The 22812-nt window shown below is 41.4% G+C and overlaps 1 protein-coding gene and 1 non-coding gene across 2 annotated transcripts; both read left to right on the top strand.

Moving 5' to 3' along the window:
- The first annotated feature begins 29 nt into the window (after positions 1–29).
- Positions 30–12758, top strand: WDR88 (WD repeat domain 88). Its single transcript, XM_051805532.1, is given in 10 exon segments — positions 30–1601; positions 1708–1900; positions 2990–3044; positions 6593–6656; positions 7140–7278; positions 8717–8839; positions 9404–9444; positions 11130–11226; positions 12624–12715; positions 12717–12758. Coding segments are annotated over 10 exon segments (879 nt in total). The 5' UTR covers positions 30–1568.
- Positions 12759–15812: 3054 nt separating this feature from the next.
- On the top strand, positions 15813–15886 carry TRNAT-AGU (transfer RNA threonine (anticodon AGU)). Its single transcript has one exon. It is a non-coding gene; the product is annotated as a tRNA-Thr (tRNA).
- Positions 15887–22812: the final 6926 nt, after the last annotated feature.

The following is a 22812-nucleotide window of genomic DNA, read 5'->3' on the forward strand; positions in this document are numbered from 1 at the left end:
AAGTTAAAAACCTAAGCAATGTAAAATTTGTATTGGATGCAAGTATTTTTAATGAAGCTAATGCAGAATTTCACGTTGCAGTTTTGCAGTATCTGTCTGTGTTTAGAGTTATTTTTACCCGTCCAAATTGTATATAGCATTTACTGTAACAGCTATAAACCACTGAACTTTCATAGAATAGGCTGAGTTAGAAGGGATTCATCAGGTTTATCTAGTCCAACTCCTGGCCCTGTGCAGGACATTTGTGTCATTTTGACACAAATTATTAAGGCTAATGTGCTACGAGATTAATACTATGATTAAAAGCTGCCTTATTTTATGTAGTTACAAAGAAAACTGTTTATGCCACTCTTTGTCCCCAGTTGTCATATTGTAGAACAGAACCACAGAGAAAGGTTGGAAAGACTTCTGAGATCATTGAGTCCAACCTGTGACCCAACCCCACCCTGTCACCCAGCCCATGGCACTGATGCCACATCCAGTCTGTCCTTAAACACCTCCAGGGATGGGGACTGTACCCCCTCCCTGGACAGCCCTTTCCAATGGCTGAGCACTCTCTATATAAAAAATTTCTGCCTAATACCCAACCTAAACCTCCCCTGGGGCAGCTTGAGACTGTGCCCTCTTGTCCTACTGCTGGTGGCCTGCAAGCAGAGCCCGACCCCCCCAGCTCCCCCCTCCTGCCAGGTGGTTGCAGAGAGTGATGAGGTCTCCCCTGAGCCTCCTCCTCTCCAGGCTGAGCCCCCCCAGCTCCCTCAGCCTCTCCTCACAGCACTTGTGCTCCAGTCCCTTCGCCATGGACCTCGTTGCTCTTCTCTGCCCCTGCTCCAGCCCCTCCATGTCCTTCCTGAGCTGAGGGCCCAGAACTGGACACAGCACTTGAGGTGAGGCCTCACCAGTGCCCAGTCCAGGGGCAGAATCACTGCCCTGCTCCTGCTGCCACACTGTTCCTGAGCCAGGCCAGGATGCCATTGGCCTTCTTGGCCACCTGGGCACACTCTGACTCCTGTTCAGTATGAACTCTGAAATAATACTGACCTGCCTGATGGCAGTGGGGAGCAGCTGTGGTGACAGGCAGCTGCCCAAACCAGCCCTGGCACATGCTGAGGGTGCAGGAAGGCTGGGGAGGGCGGGCAGGCTGGTGCAAGCCGGGCTCTGTGCCCGGGGGTGCTCACAGGGCTCTGGGCCGAGGGTTGGAAAGCTCTCTTGTTGCTCTGTGTGTGTGATGCACGTGGCAGCTGGGGTTTGTTAGCTCTGCTCACACCAACACATATTGGACAGTCATGAGCAAACTCCCAAATGACTGAAGAGAAACCTTTTCAAAATACCTTCGACAAAATTTTTAACAGTTGTCTAAAATGTGTGACCTAAGAGTTTGATGTGCTGCCCTTGGATGGACCAGAATCAAGGAAACAAGCATTAAAAAGACTTAAGAGAGACTTGAGAGGAAGAAGAATTGGGAAAACAAACCAAACCTCTAGAAAAACAAAACTACAATCCATATCCATCAACTTTTTTTTTCTCAACCAGATTTGGTAAATCTGCTCCAAAATAGTACCAAGGAAAAAATGTCAACTTTGCACAGACAAGTGGAACTGAAGGTACATTCTCCTCTGCTTCCTGCTTTTGTACTCCCCCTCATGGACTAAACTGTCAAAAATAATCTCAAAGGAAACTATTCCTAAATTTTGCTCTGTTCCTTTCCAGATTGCATTTAAAATTCTGAGAGGACACAGTGATCCTGTGAGCTCCTGCCATTTTTGCTTTGAAGACACAAAAATACTTTCATGCTCTTGTGCAGTGAAACTCTGCATGTGTTCCAAACACAACAACAAATTAAAGAAAAAAATCTTAAAGCTGAAATCAGACAAGGAGTGTTACACAGGCCTGAAGATGGACTGAATCATCAGAGAGCCTCCTGAGGATATTTACTGAAGTTTAAAAATAGCTGCTGTAAATGTTTTTGCAGTCACAGATAAATAGAACTATTTCGTACTTCCAACACGTTCCTTGACATTAAAGAGTGACTCTTGTAAGCATGTGTAGCACACACCAAATCAGAGCTCCAGTTCATTAATATTTTAAAGCTGAAAGCTGATGCACAAAGCTTGCTCTTTTCCTCTTGGAGGTTCCTTTTTCTGACTTGTTTATGTGTGGGATTCTTTGTGGAGAAAGATAAATCAGGGATCAAACAGTTGTTACCAGCATAACCGTGGTGGTTTCATACTTGTCACTGGCTTTTTCTTTTTGTTTCAATCTCAACCTCTGTTTTCTTGCTCTGCTAAGTTTTGTGTTGTTACCTGGGATTTCCTTAAAATTCCAACCCCTCTGGGCAAAGCAACAGCGAGATCTAAACAGGGGAAGTGTTGAGGTTCCAGGTGATCAAATCTGAGTTAAGTCTATAAGAAGGCTTGGAGAGATACAGTTCTGTGTTATGCAAGCAAATGACAGTGGATCTGTGCTAAGTAGATTGCAGGTCTTGGGCTCTGATGTACATGAAGCAGTCATGACTTCATCTAAGAATTGGTAACGAGTCACAGTAGTGCCTTAATGTCATAAGAATTCAAATGAAATCATTTATAAAGTATCTAAAATGTTGGCTTCTTGCTGTGCAGTAGGTTTCTACCATAACCCAACCCTTTTTCCAGGCATAGTGAAAAAGCCCCAAAAGTGCAAGAAGTCCAGGCAATGTTCAGGTTAGCAGCATCATGTCATCCAAGAGCTGGGGATTGCCAGCTCAAAGAAACCAAGAAATCTGGAATGAGAAAAGTCCCAGCTCTTAATAACGAGTTCCAAAGTAAACAGACATCTGGCAGTCTTAAGCAAATATTATAGATAGGAGATATAAAAATAACTATCTCAGTGTGTTAGTCATGACATTTACAGTTTAATAACTGCCACATTGACAGTTCCAAACTTTTTTTGTCTCAAAGGCAGCTGATGTGATCTTTTTGGATTTCAGCAAAGCTTTTGATCCTGTCTCTCCCAGGGTCCTTCTGGACAAACTGCCCAGCCCACAGCTGGATAAACACATCCTGTGGGGGGTGAGCAGTTGGCTCAGGGGTCGGGCACAGAGGGTGACAGTGACTGGGGTGACATCAGGCTGGCACCTGTCACTAGGGAGGTTCCACAGAGCTCCATCCTGGGCCCTGTGCTCTCCAACATCTCCAACAATGACTTGGATGTAGGACTGGAAGGGACACGGAGCAAGTTTACAGATGACATAGAACTGGAAGGGCTGTTGAGTCCCTCGAGGGCAGGGAGGGCCTGCAGAGAGACCTGGACAGATCCGAGGGCTGGGAATCACCAACCATGGGGAGTTCAACAGGGGGAAGTGCTGGATTCTGCCCCTGGGATGGGGCAACCCCGGATGGACGGACAGACTGGGAAGGAGAGGCTGGAGAGCAGAGCCAGGAAAGGGCCCTGGGGGTCCTGGTGGTGCCAGTTGTCCCTGGGTCAGCAGTGCCCTGGCAGCCAGGAGGGACATCCCTGTCCTGGGGCACCAGGGAGGGGATTGTCCCACTCTGCTCTGCCCTGGGGTGGCCTCACCTCAACATTGGGGCAGTTTGGGGGGACACAATGTAGGGAAGGGATTGAGCCATTGGAGAGTGTCCAAAGGAGGGACACGGAGATGGGGAAGGGCTTGGATTGGAAGCCGTGTGAGGACACTGAGGGCACTTGGTGTGTTCAGCTGGAGCAGAGGAGACTGAGGGGAGACCTCACTGCAGTTCCAATTCCTGGGCAGGGGCAGAGGAGGGGCAGGGACTGAGCTCTGCTCTGGGGGACCAGGGACAGCAGCCAGGGAATGGCTGGAGCTGTGTCAGGGCAGGCTCAGGGTGGATCTCAGCAAAAGGTTCTTCCCCCAGAGGCTGGTTGGGCACTGCCCAGGCTCCCCAGGGCAGTGGGCACAGCCCCAAGGCTGCCAGAGCTCCAGGAGGGTTTGGCTGATCCTCTGGGGCACAGGGGGTGACTCTGGGGATGGGCCTGTGCAGGGCCAGGGGTTGGACTGGATGGTCCTTGGGGGTTCCTTCAAACTCAGCATGTTCTGTGATTCTGTGAACTCAGAACTGGAACTTTCATTTTTCTGCCTTTAGCAAAATGCCATTCAGCTTGTCTTGCATGTAAGTGAGCTGAAATCAAGACCTGAAAATAAGAAGATAATCCATTAATTTTTTTTTTTAAGTACAATAAATCCATGAATGTTCATTTTGCTGGAAAGGCTATAGTGTGCCACTTGCCTGAAGTGTCTAATTTCTGTTTAAGGAATTTTTGTAATCTTTATCTAAGAAAGGTTTCTTCAACACTTGTTGAGCAATGCTTATTTTTCAGAATCTATCTAAAAGTATTTGCCTGAGTATTGGGGACTTTATGATAGCAAGAATTATGTAAGATGTATTAAGACATTAATTTCCTCTCCTACAGAAAGAGCTGAAGTGATTTTAGAATTCTGGAGAGTATGGTGGACTTGACCTCAGGTGGCTGGGCCAGCCCTGAGAATTTCACTTTGGGGTTCTCTTTTTTTCCCCTTTGAAAGAGTGGATATCAAATGACTGAGTGCACTGAGAAAGTATTTGAAGTTCCTCTTGACAACAAACAGCATCTCTGTGGACTGACAGTCCACATATCTTTGGGAAAAGAAAGATTGATAGCACATGCAGCAGACAAAGCCTGGGTAAGTCTAGAAGGGCAGTTTTGACTGCAAGACTTTTTTGACTCATAAAATATAGAACAAGAACACACAGTAGCTTTGATCTGTTGTTTGGTTTTTTTTTTCTTTTATCTTAGAGTCATTCCTAATGATTCTGGTGTCAGTTAGTACTGATACAGTAGTTGATACACACTGAGAAAATAAGTGAAAAAGTGAAAAATGAATTTACTTTCAAGTGTTGTCTGTTATTAGGAGCTGCCAAATGAGCAGGAGAACTTACAATGAAAGTCCTGGTGAGGAAGCAGCTCTAGATGTGAGCCTTGATGTCGAGAAGGGCAGTAGTGGTCAGAAGTACAAGATTTTATTCTCATATTGAAGACACATGAAAGATTCTGAAACCTCTTGGTACTTACACAAACAAAAATCTGATTGAAATAATTGGGTTAATCATGGAAATAGAAGATGGTTTATCTAGAGGAAGGTAGGATGACTGATCTCGTGATGCTTTGAGATGTGAGTTACTCTGATGAATTAAACAGGAATCTTTCTGGTATCTTAAATGCATGTTGGAATACTTGGATAGATTATAGCCTCTTTTAGGGCAAAGGACTTTTTAAATTCTACTTCTGAGTTACACAGGCCTGAAAGTCTCTCTTTGCCATATGTTCTAAAGGAGATATATAAATATATATCACTTGTATAAAAGAACAACATTGAATTAGCCAAAGTTCAGGGGTTGGTTTGTCAGTGAGATTTATGCCTTCAGAAAAGTTCTCTTCTGTCTGTGTTTTAGTATTCTGTGGCCTTTCCACTGAGCCTCTCTCATCAAATAAAAAGAAATGCATCTTGATCCAGTGTCAATCTGTGGACACAATAATTAAAATAACTGCAGCATATATTAACATTTGGTTAAGTGGGTCATGCAGTGCCTCCAGGGATACTATTTATTCCATATTTTGTCCCTAAGTCATAGATTAAATCAATTTTTATCAGACTGTAGTCTCAACTGATTCATTTTTTGATCGCTGAGTAGCACACATGCTACACTGCCCATTGCAATTGTGTTTATTTTGAAAAACTGCTGAACAGCAAGTAAAATACCTTTGTCAACAGTCCTGGAAACAACTTTCCAATCAAAAATGCTGCCAGTTCATAAACTTTGTGTGGCCTTTTGCTTTAAGTGTTTCTGTTTAGGAGCAGAGATTGTGTTGGTTACAGAATTTACACACATATGGAGAAAATAAGAAGTTTTTAGTAATATAGTTGTATTTTTAGTCGTTAGAATGTTAAGGCATCAAATTTCTCAGATGAAATATATAACAGTGATGGTTCATGAACTTCCTAAAAATAAGAAGCCAAAATACTACTAAAATGTTTCTCACATCTAGTGACTTATAGTATAAATATTACTTTAGATATTTGAGAATATTTTAATAAAACCACGGGAGGGAAAAAATTTTGAGCCCCCATTTAGTGGAAACCTGCCAGTTTTAGTAAACTTTATTGAATAGCTTTGATGTCTAATGGAGCTTTGTGTTTGTGCAGAGCAGGGTTTGTGGTAGAGGGTTACCCAGCAACATAACCACTAAAAATCAAAAAGAACCCACTGACAAGAGCACATTCATTAAAGAAAAGACATCATAAAGGCTTTAGATTTATTCTAATGTTAGAAGTAATTAAATGTATTGTAATGATATAATTGACTGCTTGCACTGCAAGTTGTGTACATGACATTTTTATTATTACTTTCTCACTGAAACATAAATAATCCCTTTTTCAGCTAAGCTGTGCAGTAAATTTTGCTGTAGCCCCTAAGAATCTGTTCTTGATTAGTGGGTGTGAGAATGTCAAGTCATTGTCAGAATTAAATGTTGTCGTTTATTTTTAAAATATCTTCTTGTAAGTGAAAACATCGATTTGCTGCTTCATTCATGGAATTTTTAGAGTGGCAACATCAACCTCTGATAACACTGCCAGGGCCTGGGGTATGGCAACAGGAAGAATACTTGTATGTGTCCTTTTGAATGCATCTTGCAGAAGGTGCAACTGCAAAGTTCTTATTTAGTGCTTTGTTATTGATAAACAGGAAAACACAACCTTCTTTGTTAGCACAATAAAATACAATCAGGGTAAGTAGGTTTGATTTTAGTCCTGGTTTTGCTGCTGCTAATTGCTTGAGCTCAGGTGAGTCTGAACATATCTCCCTTTTTTTTGGGTACAAATGGGTATGATAATAATAACCAGTCTCAGAAGAGACATTTAAGATTGATTAAATTAAGATTATAAGATCTGAACAGGGCGACCTTATCTAATTCTAAGTTTATTACTAACACAAAAATAGAAAAAATGTGTATAAAGACATCCATCAGCTTTTACCAAAACGAAGGACTAAGGCATTCTTTCTGAATCTGCTTATAGGTTACAGAAAATCTGCTGTAAAACTCTCTCAAACCTTCAAGCATGTTTTTAAAACCTTTTATTTTCTCTTCAGTGGACAGTAAAACATGGATGCATTGTAACTTCACGTAACATTTCTTGTGATGGGAGGTGAGGGGTATCTGGTTCAGACAAAGAAAATAGCAGGAATGTTTTTGATGCAATGTGTGCAACAATAGTGGCACATCTCCAAGGTAAGACTTATGACTTTTGCATCTTGTTCATGCAGCTCTTTTTTTTTTTTTTAATTTCTTACAAAAAATTTGAGGAAATTAATTAATTCAGCTTGAATATCCTTACTTGAGGAAGGCAAAAGGGACTCATCTGTAAGACATTACACCCAGTGTTCCTCAGCATAGGCTTACAAAAAAGAGATAATGGGCCTAAATTAGACCAAGAGTGATTTTTTTTTTTAACAATAATTTCCCTTTTAAGGTAATTTTGGTACCAAGACCTCAGTTTTGTGAAGCTTCCACTCAGGTCAGGGAGCTTGGCATTCCTTAAGAACTGGCCTCAAAATATTTGAGCAGTCTTATAAATGTCAAGTTAGCTACAGCCAATCAGAGCCTGGTGATGAAGTCAGTTAGATTTAAAAATAAGAAGAGCAACAAATGGATTGCAATGATTAGAACTGTCTCTGTCAGGTGACACCATCCAGGGATCAGAGATTGTTTTTCCAGCTCCTTTTTCCTAGAGAAGGTCATGTCCAGTGCCAGAAGCTTTGCTCAGTACCATCTCCTGAGCCTTCAGCTGACAAACTCTCTCTAAGTCAGCAGCTCAGGAAAAGCAGTATGGCAGTCCAGGGCATTGGTACCATTCTAAGTTTGCAACAGCAGAGATGTCAAATGTTAAAGGCATTGATGGCATTAAATAAACTCCACCAATTCAGCTCTGCATTCTTAAAGCAGAGAGAGTCTGCCTTTAGACACTGGAGTGAAATGGTCTTTGAGGAATCAGGAATTACTTTGGAGGGGAAATTCAATCTGGAACATTGTAATGTTTGTTTGAAATTGCAGCGACGACTGCATTGTTTCCTGTAAGAGATGCTCATAATCTTTCCCTCTCTCTAGATTTCAGGAAGCACTGGAGTCCTCACCCAGATTTCTTTTCTGACTGCTTCCAAATTTAGACTTTGATCTAGAAATGTTTAGTCATTTTCCTCTGAACCTTTGAGTTGAAATTTATGCACAGAGATAGGTGGATGCTTTTTATTTAATGAAAAAATGGCTGCCTTTTGTTTATTTGTAATTTATTAAAATGTGAGTTTGTTGTAGCTGCTGAACAATTTCTTATTTAAGCTACATTCAACAAAAAAACCCCCACCTGGTCATTTATCCCATAATAGCTTGGATTCAGTCCTGTGAAATGACCTCATCCAATAAGGGATTTAATCCTGTGCTGGCTGTGAGGTTTTAAGCAGCTCCAGGCAGTTCACAGAATCGTTAGTGTGGTTAAAATTCAGAATATGCTCGTGATGCTTTGCTGGCTGGAGACAGGGATCTCTAAGTTGCAGGTTTTGTAACCATTAGGTTACCAAAGCTCACTCTCCCCGTGTTCCTCATCTGAGTTTCAGGGGCAGCAGTGACATCTCAGGGTGCTGCTTTGCTGCTGCTGGTCATTGCTTGTGCACAGGATCCTTAAAAAGCAAGCTTAAAATATGGGATATAAAGACAGGAGAACTTCAGCGTCATGAACCTGCTCCCGTGAACCAAGGACATGAGGATTCTGTTGGTTCCTGTCTTTTTAGCCAAGAAGGTGAGTTATCTTCATATTAGTGGCTTCCCTCAGCAGAGCCTGAGATGCCCCGTTCCACAAAGTCATTTATCCACGGCGCAGAAAAACAAAACCATCTCCAGGCGGTGCCTCCGAGGAGGGACCCAAACAAGGGCCCCTGGGCTTTTATAGCCTGTAAGTCTCAGCTCTTCTCCCAGCCCCGGGCTCCTGTTGTGTCTCAGGGTCCCTCCCCCGGCTGTGCCACCGCTCTTGGTGCCCTTTGTCATGCAAAGGTTCTGTCATGCAAAGGTTCTGTCATGCAAAGGTTTTGTCATGCAAAGGTTCTGTCATGCAAAGGTCCTGTCATGCAAAGGTTCCCGGGCTCTGTGTCTCTGGGGTCCCACCCAGGGCTCAGCCTGCACCAGATGTGTTCCTCAGCATTAGTGGAGCTTTTTTTTGCTTTCTGCATATGCTAGTCAAGGCTTAGTTAAACACTCATGGACATTGCCACCTGGAAGAGCTCAGAAAAGACCACTTTCCTTCGAAACCTTGGGCTTAAAACCAGCTTTCAACTGCTGTCACGTGTAAAATCTCACTTTTATGTAGGAGAGCTGATAATCCTGTGCCTCACACCCGTTACCTTAAAGGTAAGCTGACCTACCCTGCAGAGTCTAATACTGCTACTCCAAATTTCCATCCACAGCAATCCTTGTAGCTAACTTGAGTTCCCATAAAAAAAGAAGGCATCTGTTTAAGTGTTGATATCTTTGTAACTATGGAGAATTCCAGTTTAGTATCTGTGCTTTGGTATAATTATATTCTGGGCTCCTAACTAAATTTAAAAACATGTTTTAAAGATTCTGCTGCAAAACCTGTGTCATATGTATGTGTGTTTGATTACTCTGTGCTGGAAAAATGTATGTTCCTCTTGTTATTGTATTTCTCAGGTGTGGCATTTGCCTATCAAAATGACACTGTGCCTTCCTAAACTGTAGGAATTTTATCTGTTAATACCATTCACATTTGGGTAGCCTCCCAGCTGGAGTAAATAATTAATTTTGTATTTTAACTTGTTTCTATTCTTAAGCCAACTGAATGCTGTTACCCTCAAACCAGCTGTGCTGCTGTTGTCAGAGTGAGGATATCCAACACAGCTGCTTGGCTTGGCCTGCTTCCAGAATGGGGTTCTTTCCCTTAAAATGGGGGGAAGCCACTGTCTGTTCCCACAGCTCTTCCCTCCATTCTCACACAACAGACAGCCCCAAGATTTTTTTTAGGTACTGATCCAACTCTCTCTTAACATTTCCTCATTAAATTGTTAAAAAAGGTAGAAAATACCTATGTTTAAATGGAGCTTAAACCCAGAGGAGCTGTGTGGCTGTTGTTCTGTGTGCTGCTTACCAGGGGTGGGAACTGCTGATGCTTTCAGGGAAGTATGAACTTCACAGCAGCATTTTAACTTGAGTGAATATGAAGCAGCCAGGTAAGAATTTTCTGACTGCTTTTCGTGATGGATGTATGGTACAAATAGTTGCTTTTATTATACTAAAAATAATAAGGGCCTTTTTCCTGGTGATAAAGGTAAATTTTGCTTTAGTGTAGGGTCAGTGGGGTTGGGTGACAGATGCTGTGATGAGGAAAAACAAGAAATGGAGAGAAACAATTTATGAGAGCGTGTGGGACAGGACAAGGGGGAATGCCTTCAAAATGAAAGAGAGTAGGTTTAGATTAGATATCAGGAAGAAAAATTCCTCCCTGTGAGGGTGGGGAGGCCCTGGCACAGGTTGCCCAGAGAAGCTGTGGCTGCCCCATCCCTGGGAGTGTCCAAGGCCAGGCTGGAGGGAGCTCTGAGCAAGCTCATCTAGTGGAAGGTGACCCTGCCCATGGCAAGGTCATGGAATTCAATGGTCTTTAAGGTCCCTTCCAACCCATTCTAGGACTCTATGAAGGTAACCATGAATTCCTGATGTGGTTTCAGGATCCAGCTTCTAAATGGAAGTGAAAATGTCATCCCTAGTTTTCAGCTTATTTTTTTTTTTAATGAAATTAAACAACGGTCAAGCTGCTCATAAAAGCGCTAAGTTGTAATCAGCATTTACCTCCAATAAATACAGAAAACTTTTAAAAGAATTTTCTAAGTATGTTTATTGGTTTATTTTAAAACATGTGGGCAGTTTCAGATTGCTACAGATTGTTTCCAAAGACGTGATATGTAACTGTGAGAGAGTTTAGCTCTCATATTGGAGGTGCTCATCTGAGATAAGATTTCATCCTTATGGAAATAATGTCAATCCCTCTTTTGGTAATATGCAATATGACACCTTTTTCTCAGGATTCTGCTTTAAGATTGTGGAATGTTGAAAAGAGGGATCATATTCCTTCAGTGACAGAAACCAGAAAAGCAAGAGGCTCAAAAATTGCTCAGCTCTATCACTTTGTTGTTTAATCACACGTCATAGTTTATGCAGAAAGGGAATATCAGTGTTAAAGGAAAGCTGGCAGGTTTCTAGTCTCAAAACACAGATTGGTTGTGTTTTTCTCTCTGCAAAAATTGTCAAATAATTTTTTGGAAGTGTAATGTAGTAGTAACAGTTCTTTTTAAACAGTGCTTTTGGCAAGGACATCAGTTTTCATATACAGGTGCATTTTTGTTTTTAGGAAGCACAGCCACCTGAGTACTTCTGAAAATACCCATATTTTGGTTTTCTACACCTGATGCTCCTGCAGAGTAACAGGCCACTTCTACAGGAGCATTACTAAACCAGGGCAGGTAATAGTCATGCTCTCCTGGACAGAAATCAGCTTATAAGAACTCTGAGGAGTGTTTTGAAGCTGAGATTATGTATTCTGATTTTTAAAACATGAATTCTGAAGAGGTGTCAGGAAGGAAAGAATATTAAACTTAATGCTATTGAAACATGCTTTTCATTACAGTCCCTCAATTTGTTTGGGTATGGGATTTGCAAGATCTTTTGTATATTTTCCTCCTTGTCAGTAACCATTAAGTGGAACTGCATGAAAAAGAACTTATTTTTCTTATATTTCTGTAATATTTTTTATCAGACTTTCTTGTTGAATAGCAGGTATTAAAAGCAGTGAGCAGCTTTTTAAGTTTTTAGATAAGTCTTATAAATGTGTCAGCAGTGAAAATGTGTACATTCCTGAAAGCATCAATAAACAAATTTGAGAACATGTTTAAAATTGGTACAGGAGTTGTTTGGTTGCATTTTGGTAATTCTTAAAGTATAGCAACTAGAAAAATGTCTAATTGTTTTCCGTAAATAATTTCATGAATAGTAAATTGCAAATCAAATTATGTTGACTCTGATAGAAGTGGGTTAATATTTAATCTAATGTTATTTTTATGTATCCATCTGAGGCTTTTTGGTTTTTTTTGGGGTTTTGTTTTGGTTTTTTTTTTTTTTGGGGGGGGGGGTTGTGTGTTTTTGGTTTTTGTTTTTTGTTTTTTTTTTTTTTTTAATTTTTCTTTCTGTGTGTCTCCTTTAGTCAGATAATGGTCAGGTAAAAAAGAGTAAACATGAGAAGCCCCAAACCACCAAGACAGAACAGCTCAAAACTGGACACCAATCAAGCCATCCAAAAAGTAAAGTACAATACTGTATTGGTTGAAAAAATAAAATCAGAATTCACACAAAATATGGTTTTATTCAGGAAAAAGACTGAACCATTCACCACAGAAATTAATTTATTATTAATTAAATATCAGGTGATGTGTGTGAGTGCACAAAGCTGTGCCTGCACAAGTGAAATAATGCACATCAGGTACAATGACTGACTGACAGGCCATTCTTTGTTACTTTTACACCAGAGTGTAAGAAACGTTTCTTATGCCTGCAATAAAGTGACTCTGAAGCAGTATCCAACTGCTCCTTCTGTCATCTGGCTTCTCCAGTGAGGAAAAAATTTGCCATTTCCACCTTCTGTTTCTCCTGATCTTTGAATTAATCTGGTAGTCTTGGGACTGTACAGCTGTATATAATAGACACAGAAAGCTAAAACTTTGCCCTAACCTCGCTCTACCCACAGTATTCTGTATGAAGAATAATAAAACACATTGCATTAATCCATTTAATAGCTGTGATGTATCAGGTGAAGAATAAAATCCCCAGGAGTAGAAATATTACTTATGCTGCATGGTGCTAAGGAATTGAATTGCTTACTTGTCCCTTGGGAAACTTTAAACAATTTTAAATGAATACACTATTTCAATCTTGCCAAAGAAAATACATATCTATGCAAATTATGGACAGGTTTCCTTTTGTTCTTTGGATGACCCATTCCTCTTTACAACGACAAACAAGAATCTTTGCTGTCAGTGGACACCAGGAAGAGGTTTTTTGAGTAAAACAGAGAATAAGACCATGAACTTTTGTCCAACTTGTTGTCATACCCCTTACAAAAATCTGGTAAAGGAGCTTTCAGGTACTAAGTTCATGTCTGGCATGATGCAGCACAAATGAATTCTGTGGAATAAAGGCTCCCTCCAACGAGGAGTGTGGGCACAAGCCCTTTATTAGGATCAGCCCTATTCAGTATACATGCCAATTAATAAAAAATTTAATGTCTCAAAATATTTGGAAGCCTTATTCCTAAAAGTAGGGTTTTCAACCTTTTCATATTTTCTTTCTAAAAGGAACTTAAACTGGAGAAAATATTTGGGACTGGGCATGTGACAGCCTGGAATGCAGTTAAGCTGTGGAATACAAAGAAATCTTAGTAGATAGGTTTTTTTTTTTCCACCCTTGTTTAAATTATGTGAAGGTTAAATGAAAATTATTTCCAGGGCATACTATTTTTGTACAGATTTATGGCTTTGAATAAGTATTAGGTGGTAAATTGTGTTATTTTCCAGCAATCTTTCCCCTCTTTGCTGCTTAATTAATTTTTTTTTTTACAGAGGCTAAAAGAAAATGCTGTGTCTGTGCTCCTCATGTTTTGGTTTTTTTTAAACAGATCTCATAAAATATGCATATTTTATAGATGAATTAATTTGGCTTTAATGTAGTTAGTAATACAGAAGTAACTTCTGTATTTTAGAAAAGATTAGTCCTAGAATAATTAATCTTCTATTAGAACTTTCTTTCTTTCTTTTTTTCTCCTTTCAGCTGGAAAATCAAAGCTCCAGTTTTTCCCACTGAAACAGGAAAAGAAAAGCAGTAGCTTTGTAGAGGCTTGGTTCATTTCACATCAGTGGTGTGAGCAGGTTGGAAGTTCTCTTTTGAATTAATACTCTATTTCCCAAATTGAGAAAAATAAGGAAAAATTAATTCCTACATTCTGGTTTTAATAAAAGCAGCAAGTTTTACTTACTGCTGGTTTCTACCCATTACCTGTTTAGTGCCATGTGAGTCAGCTTGTTTCCTGCACTGCTCTCACCTGCAGCAGTAGGTTCACATCTGTGTGCAGGGTAGGTTTGGGGGAGAGTGTGGTAATTATGGATAATTCATAAGCAGGACATTTATCTGCCTTTTTGTCTGGCTTTTGTGCCGCTGTAATTTGAGTAATTATGCCAGTCCCCATTCTTAGGTACCTGATGAGAAAGCTGAAAGGCTATTTTGGACTAAGCCAAGGGTGCTGCTCTCCTCTGGGAGTTATTTGGAGACTAACACCTGTAATTTGGCTGTAAATATGCCTTGGGTGCCTGGAAAATTGCCACAGCAATTTCTATGCTTTGCAGGTTCTGATTACACTCCAGGTGAGTAATTATAGAATCCCAGAATGGCCTGGGTTGGAAGGGACCCTAAAGCCCATCCAGTCCCACCCCAGCCATGGGCAGGGACTCCTTCCACCAGCCCAGGGTGCTCCAAGCCCTGTCCAACCTGGCCTTGGACACTTCCAGGGATCCAGGGGCAGCCACAGCTTCTCTGGGCAACCTGTGCCAGGGCCTCCCCACCCTCAGAGGAAAGAATTTCTTCCTGATATCTAATCTAAACCTACTCTCTTTCATTTTGAAGCCATTCCCCCTTGTCCTATCACTCTTGTAAATACTCTCTCCATTTTTGTTGAAGGCTCCCTTCAAGTGCTGGAAGGCCCCTGATGGGGGACCTGGTGGGATCCTTCCCAATGACCTTGGGTCAGGGGCTGGCTCTAATGTTGGGGTTTAGAAATGTAACAAGAACTGATGGTATTTACAACATAGAAATTAGAGAAAACTAGAGATAGCTGAGCTAAGTGATTTAAAGATAAAACAGTGAGGAGGGAACAGAGGCAGCCAGCCAGGAAACTTGTTAACCAGGGGCATTGTCCTGAAGAAGTTCACAAGAGGTTACTTAGAACTTTGGGGGAGCTTCAGACAGAAGGACCACTGAAGACCCCTGATGAAGACCCTCAGAGGCCTTATAATGACGTGCATATATGTTGGGAAATATCGGGAATATGTAACAGCAATGCGGGGAACGAAAAATGAATAATCATGTGATGTGACACACCCGCTGTAGCGAAAACAGCCCGGCGTGCACCCTGGTGGAACGATAGCCAGTGCTCAGGTGCTGATTGAAGAGTGCCTGGCTCCTAAAGCTCACAAACCGAGCCGCCGAGGTTTAAGTGCCGCTTTCAGGCAGCATCCCGTGTGCGGCGCTGACCCGGTGCCCCGCACTGCCCGGTGCGGGCTGTCCTGTTCGCCCGGCGGGGCTTCCCTGGGAGCAGCATCGCCTCCGTGAGGTGTGAACCGTTCTCGCCAGCTCCCTAAAAACCACCCAAACCGCTTTTCCTGGTTATTTAGCCCGTACGAACACGCGCTCGTCCCGACCCCGCGGCTGGGTACGTGTGTGTGTGCGCGGATCACAGAGCTCGCAGCAGGGCGGGGCGAGTGCACACTGCGGCTCCACTCCCGCACCCCAAAGGCTGACATTCATGCACCTTTTCCCCGCGGTCCTTACGTGTTTGTGCCGCACCAAAGGCGGGCGGTCGCTCCGTCCCGGGCCGTTCGTGCCCCGCTCGCTGAGGGCGGCGGCAGAGCCGTGTTGGGGCCGCGCCGGCGCCTCGTTCACCGCCCGGCGCCGTGGCTTAGTTGGTTAAAGCGCCTGTCTAGTAAACAGGAGATCCTGGGTTCGAATCCCAGCGGTGCCTGCGCGGCGGCCGCCGCTCTTTTATTGCCACCCCGCACTCGTTTTACCCGGGCGGGACGGGGCCGTTCCACAGGTTCAGAGCTGTGATGGATCTCTGGAATCACGTCGAGGCGGAACCAAACAAAAATTTAGTTGCCGGTAGCGGGTGTGTTGTTGTTTGCTTGTGAAAATTCGTGATAAAGTCAACGGTGTAAGATCATGAGCAGTAACTGTTTGGGTTCTCTCTGGGGATATCACACGTAGGTAATTTGGGTTCTCTCTGTGGATATCACACGTAGGTAATTTGGGTTCTCTCTGTGGATATCACACGTAGGTGATTTAACCATGATTTTCTTGAATGGTTCCTAAAATGCACGGTGTTTCTCAATCGTTATTCATGTTTCCCTTAATTTCCCAGCTCCTGTGGGCAAGGAGGAAACACATGAGATGTGAATTCCCAAAGAATTCAGGAGGCTCTGGATTGTTCATGCACAGTCTGCAACCAGATCCCCACATCAGTCATACAGTGCGGTCTCGAGCTCAGCAAAAAGAGTTTCAGCCTAGAAAATCAGAGTTTTTATAACTGAACATGTTGCATTTGGTATGTTGTACATGAATACATGTTGTATTCAGTGGCTGTTCTTATGATACCTACCTTTGACTTGCTCTTGTGTGGTCTAAATGCAAAACATGGAAAATACAAGCCAAGAGAACTTGCTCAGGTGACTCCAGCTCTGGCCAGAACTTGCTTACTGGTTTTCATGTGACATTCTCAGTTGTTATGAGTTGAAAGTGAAGTCTTGTCTAGAATCAGTCTAATAAAACACTTTCCATCTGGAATAGAAAAGATCATAGTACTGGGCTTTTATGAAAGCCTTAAAAATTAACTTGGGATGAATAAGTAACGTATTTTTTATGTATGTAATTGGAAGAGAGATTTGTGTTCTAGCAGCTTTTCATGCTTTATCCTAATAATAGTGAATTTACTGATGTGAAAAAGAGAGAAACAACAAATCTGCCTGCCTATATATTCAAAAATAAAATATGTTTCCTCTTGTTGACTAACAGCAGTTGCATCAGTGGAAAATATGTTCTAATGGGAATATTCATTTTTTCATTAGGAGACAAAATTGTTGAAATAACACTGTTTTATAGAACCCTGATCAAGCCAAGTGACTTTTAAAGACCAGAAATTAAATTTTGAGAGGTGTCAGCTTAGATTTTAGCTTTGTTCTCAGCTGCTGCTGCTGCTACAGCTTTTCTCTTTTGCTGTCTAACTGACATGCTGTGAACATTTAATAAATGAGTTGCATGTGTAAGGTGGTCAAAAACCATGATATATTGCCACACTTTATTTGGCTTAATCACAGCAGACACAGTACCTCTGAGGAGCTGTAGAGTAATAAATTTAAGTTGTCCTAGTAGGTATATTTTTAATAAGCTTTTACCCTAGACAGTTGCCAAAACTCCAGGATCTGTACCTGTTATTGATTTATAGCTGAATTAGGAGCACAAAACTAACCTGTTCTTGAGAATCAGCTGCTGAGATTCTATCTAGGTGCTACAGAGGAACAGCATGTGAAGCAATATCTCAACAGCTTAGCATTTATAGAAATATATGAAGTGGTGAAATAAAAAGCTGATGTCTGGCATTTTAAGGAATTCTCAAAGTGACACAATTGCTCCAGAAGATCCTTAACTCCTGTGCCAGTGTGACTAATAATTTTCTCAGGAGTTTCATAATCATGAAATTGGATCCAGAGCTTATCACAATAATGGTTAAATATTACTTAACTCAAGAAAGTACCTGGAGTCAAAGTGAATCAGACTGAAGCCGTCTCTGGCCCAGTGTGCTCTCTGTAACCATGGCCAGCAGCACACACCCAGGGCAGGACGTGAACACGGGGCAACTGGGGGGTGATGTTTTGCCAGAATATCCCACTGGCCTCTGGGGATTTCCAGCTCGAGGTCTGCAACCCTCACGTGCACACCTGATCAAATTTGATTTTTCATCTCTCCGTGTCTGTGAGGAGGAAAAAGCGAAGTGACTCCTGCAGGCAGATGGTGCATGTTGGAGACATCTTTTATCATGAGGGCAGTCGCCTGAAGAAGGGAAGTATTAGAGGCTGTCAAATATTTAGTAGCTCTTTATTGCGACAGTGGCTATAGGCTCAGGGGGAGACATCTCCAGTTTGCCTGGGAGCTGGCATTGCTGCCTGCATGTTATTCACAAGGATCTGGGGGAAATCATTTGATAAAAACATCAAGTGAAGCCACAGCGCCTGTTAACCCCGGTTTGTAGGGCTGCTCTCCCCACACACTCTCCTGTGATGTGTCATGCTTGGACAGGCATGTCCAGCTACATGTGTCATGCCTGTATAATGTGATGGATGTGTCATGAAAGGGTTTGCCAGAGTGTGACATGTCAGCTCTGAACTTTGAGGAGCAGGGGAACTGTTTGGGATTCTGCAGTCAGCAGTAAACAAAGACATTTCCCAGTTATTCCTTTGCTGCTTGTAGAAAATACTGATAGGGGTGGTTTAATTTGTAAGTAATTTGCAGAAGTGATACCTGCTGCTTGCAGGCTTGTTGGAAGGTTTTCATTATCTGTTCTTACAAAGGAAGCAGTGACATCAGAGCGTCTGACTGAGAAGACAGTGACTTGCAGAGAAGTCCCTTGTACATTCTGCTTGCACCTGGAGGGGCACCCAGTACACCTGGAACCAACACACCAGGGCTGGAAACACAGCCCTACAGTTTGCCATGGACTGATCCAGACTGCACTGGAAATGGGTGAGGCTCCAGAACACTTGGAATGCATTGATGGCATTGGGGCAACACAGCAGGGGACGTTTTTGAGAGAAGGGAGAAGGTAATCCAGATCCTCCTGAAGGCTGGTTTTGACATAAAGCAAAGTAAGGTCAAAGGACCTGCCCAGGAAATTCAGTTCTCAGGAATAAAATGGCAGGATAAAATAGCTGCTATGTCCTCACCATTCAGCAAGAAGGAAACACAGGCTTTCCTAGGTGCTGTGGGTTTTTGGAGGATGAATATACCAGATTACAGTCAGATTGTGAGCCCTCTCTGTCACATAACAGACATTTTGGAGGGACAGCCATGGACTAAGGGAATCATACCTGTGCTTGTGTGTGTGTGTGTGTATATTCTATATATATATATACACATCTATCTATCATCTATCTATCTATCTATCTATCTATACTGTCTCTCTCTCTATATAATGCTATATATAACTATATATAAAAATATATATATATAAAAATATATATAAAAACCCCTGTATATATATATATAAAGCTGTATATATATATAAAACTTTCTCTCTGAAAAACATACCATTCCTAAACCACAACACGAGGCCTCCTACATGTAGCATTCCTTTTTGGCCAAAGAACCTTTCAATCCTCAAATGAGTTGAAACTTAGTGTATTTTGAAGGTATTTGTTAATGGCTGTGGTCCCTCTGCAGTCTCTGTACATCTCTCATTGTGATTAAAGTTGTGAGGTGCAGATGTTGCACCTGCAGCATAATTCCTGCAGGTAATTGCTTTTTTCCAATTCTGGAGATGTTAGATTGCACAGGTTTAAATGCACAAGGATATTTTCAATATTACTTGGTGAGGTAATCAAGCCGTGACCTCACTGATGTCAAAACTCCCACTGACTGTGCCATAGTGAGCTTTTCATTCAACAAAAAGGTAATAAAGAATCTGACTCATAACAAAGGGAGGAAGGGATGAATCAGCCCAAGCTGTGTGGGTAGAGTTTTTCCTGTGTTATTAACTGTGCAGTGCCATCAAAACAACGAGGTCTGTCCTTATCTGCTGTAGTATTTATGGTTATTCTTTACTTACAAATGACTAAACACAATTAGTCCTTACATTATTCTTGCCACTGTGTGTGTTGAGCTCTTTGTTGTCAATGGAAACTGTTGAGTGATGACTTTTTCTGAAAATCTCTTGGTAATATTTTAAAACAAGAAATATTTTGAAACTGTCTGAATTACAGCATTTTTAATGATGTAAATGTTGACCTGCTATTGTTTTCGGATGATTTGTTTTTTAAAACAAAGTTTCAGAAATCTTTCTCTCTTTTTGTCCTCTGAGAAAATGTAATAATTAAAACTATCAAAAATACAAAGAATATGACCATTCATATCTATTATTTAGTTTGGCATATCTCACTGAAGGAACATACTACAATCTCACAGCCTAGAATTTATTACAGTGTCCCTAATTATTATGAATATGGCTTAATATTTGAAAAAAGTCTGATATAAACTATTCTTTTAACTCTGCATATTTATTTCTGATGAATTATATTACAACTAGTACTTTTCTGTTAGAATAAATATTTCCTGTCAGTAACAGAAATTGTCAAATAAGATGCTAAGTCAAGTCTCCTTGGCCAGCCCTAAGTGGCTATTATTTTCAGTACTAGAGTTTAATTTTTTTTTTTAAATTAACATTTTATTTTGCATGCCATTTTCAGGCAAAACAGAACCACTCAGTTTTTTCCCCTGTTATGGGTTATGCTTTTTTATTATGTGTTTCTCAAGGCAATTTATCTTTGTATAATAAATATGTATTGATGCCATTTCTTAACTGAGCAGGGTACCAATATCCCACTATTTCCCTACCTTTAAAGCAAATCAAACCCAACTCCTGCACATTGTTATCTATACTGCCTTGGTTGCCATGGCCAAAAGCTGCCCCTGTTCCAGGATGGCAAGAACAGGGTGAACTTCATGTGCTCCTAAACATTGTTTCCCATGAGGTTAATTGTGATTTCTTCTGGTGTTCTCTCTGGCTGTGGTTTGTGGAAACAGAACCTGGAAGATGAGGGGAGAATTAATGATTTAGCAGTTGCAAACACAAGTTTGGAATTGTTAGAGGCCAAGGCTGTTATGAGGTACCACATTTCCCCAAAAAAGGTGCTGGTAAGACCCTTAACACTGTCATTTAGGTACTGCAATCCAAATTTAGTGTTTCGTGACTAGAAATAAGAGAAGCATTCAGTCAGTTCTTTTGATACCATTTCGTTGAATCTCTGACAATAATTTCAAGACAATTTCACATAAATTGATTATGCAGCTGCTGCTGGCTTCTGTATTTCAGCAGTTCTGAATGCAGGGCCCTCAGGAGAGCACGAAAATAGATTTGGGGCTGTCTTGGCACCACTGGCTTTGGGCCTGCCTGGCAGTGATCATAAGTAACGTGGCCACAGAGCTCTTGGTTGGTACTGTGCAACCTGAAATTCATCCAGATCTTTGCTCTGCATCTGTTCTTCCCCGTGAAGAACTTCAGGAAGAACATTCCTGACCGCTGGAGTGAAAATTGCCTGTGAGGAAGAAGAGTAAACACAAATATTTTTGAAACAAAGGTATATTTTGGTAATATTGAAACTGTGAATGCCTGCACGTCAAGATTTACGTGTCACTGACGTGTTTTGAATTAACCTTTTGTTTTGAGTTAACCCAGGAGTGTGTGTGGAGCTTTGCAGGGATCTCTCCAAGCCCTCTGTGCCGGGATGCAGCGAGTGAAGCGCCGGCAAACACAGGGAGTGGAGCTGAGCTGAACGTGGGGAGGGATGCAACTGTTCCCAGCTGGGATCACTGTGCTTTCAGTAAACCTGCAGACAGGGGATGAAACATTAAAAATTGCTTTTTGCCAGTGGGCCTTGCTTTTGAGAGCTTGGCAGCCTCTGTGGCTCATCCCTCGGTGCCACTGCCGTCCTCTGAGAATGTAACAGGTTAACTCAGCACAACACAACAGTTCCCTGCAACAGCAGGGACAAGGAGAGCTGAATTTGTGATTCTTAGTCCTGTGCCTGTGGAAATGGATCAGTGAAAAAATGGTATTAAATATCTCTTTGATATTTATCATCTTTATCATCTTTGTTCAAGCTAGTACAAAACCATTTTTATGGGCATACCCACCACAATTTTTTGGCAGTTAGAGCAGAAGAGCATGGCATAGGTAAGATTAAAAAATAACAATTGTTGTAATTGTTGCCATTTAGGAAAGCTGACAAGTTACAAGTTACTATAGTAAAGGGATATTTTAAAATGTATAGGTTTTCCTAAGTTACATGAAAATTATATGTGAGCTGCCATACTTTTAGTACTCGGCAACGCAAATGAATACAAATACTTTTGTTCATTTGTACCAAGATGGTCTGTGAATAATTATGGATTCATAAAACCTAATTACAGCAAACTCCCAAAACAACTGGTTGGGTGAGTTAGTAACTGAAAAATCTATAAATGTCTGAAGAGTCTATAAGTGATTCTGACACTCTGCATACAAATTTAAGTACAAATAAATCTTGTTCTTTTATTCAAATAGGTTTTAAAGCTGTTTTAATCTTTCCAGCACCTCCCCTGACATGAACAGACCAAATAATGTGCTGCCATGGGACAAAAGTGCTCTAACAAAGGATATTTGAACACTGATAGCTGTGGATGCACATGCCAGTATGGGGATCACGGGAATTTCTGTGCTGTGTATATTGCATTACCCTGGACTCCCCTCAATTCTGTACAAGACCAAAGAACTTTTCTATTAGCTACTTCTAATTTAGAACCTGTGACCCTGCTGGTTCTGTCTACCAGCTTGATTGCTTTCTGTTTATAAGAATTCATAAACGTGTAATGAATATACATGTATAAATTGGGGGGTTTTTATTATTGTTGCAGGATTCTCCCCTAGGTCCTCGGGAATATCTGATTGATCTGAGATTTCCCAGAGTGAGAACTCTGTACAGAAATTATTTATTCAGGAAGGTTGAAGTTATTACCTTCATGTAATTCTGATTTTAAGTAGGTACCATTTTGTAACACTCCTGTTCATCTGCCTCCTACTCCGGATAATCTCCAGTGGAGATTATCTTAAGTGGTTCTATTGCAGTTTTTTTTTAAATTTTATTT

Source organism: Manacus candei, unplaced genomic scaffold (genome assembly GCF_025592945.1).
Source record: "Manacus candei isolate 608988 ecotype Guabito, Panama unplaced genomic scaffold, ASM2559294v1 h1tg000065l, whole genome shotgun sequence".
Taxonomy (NCBI): domain Eukaryota; kingdom Metazoa; phylum Chordata; class Aves; order Passeriformes; family Pipridae; genus Manacus; species Manacus candei.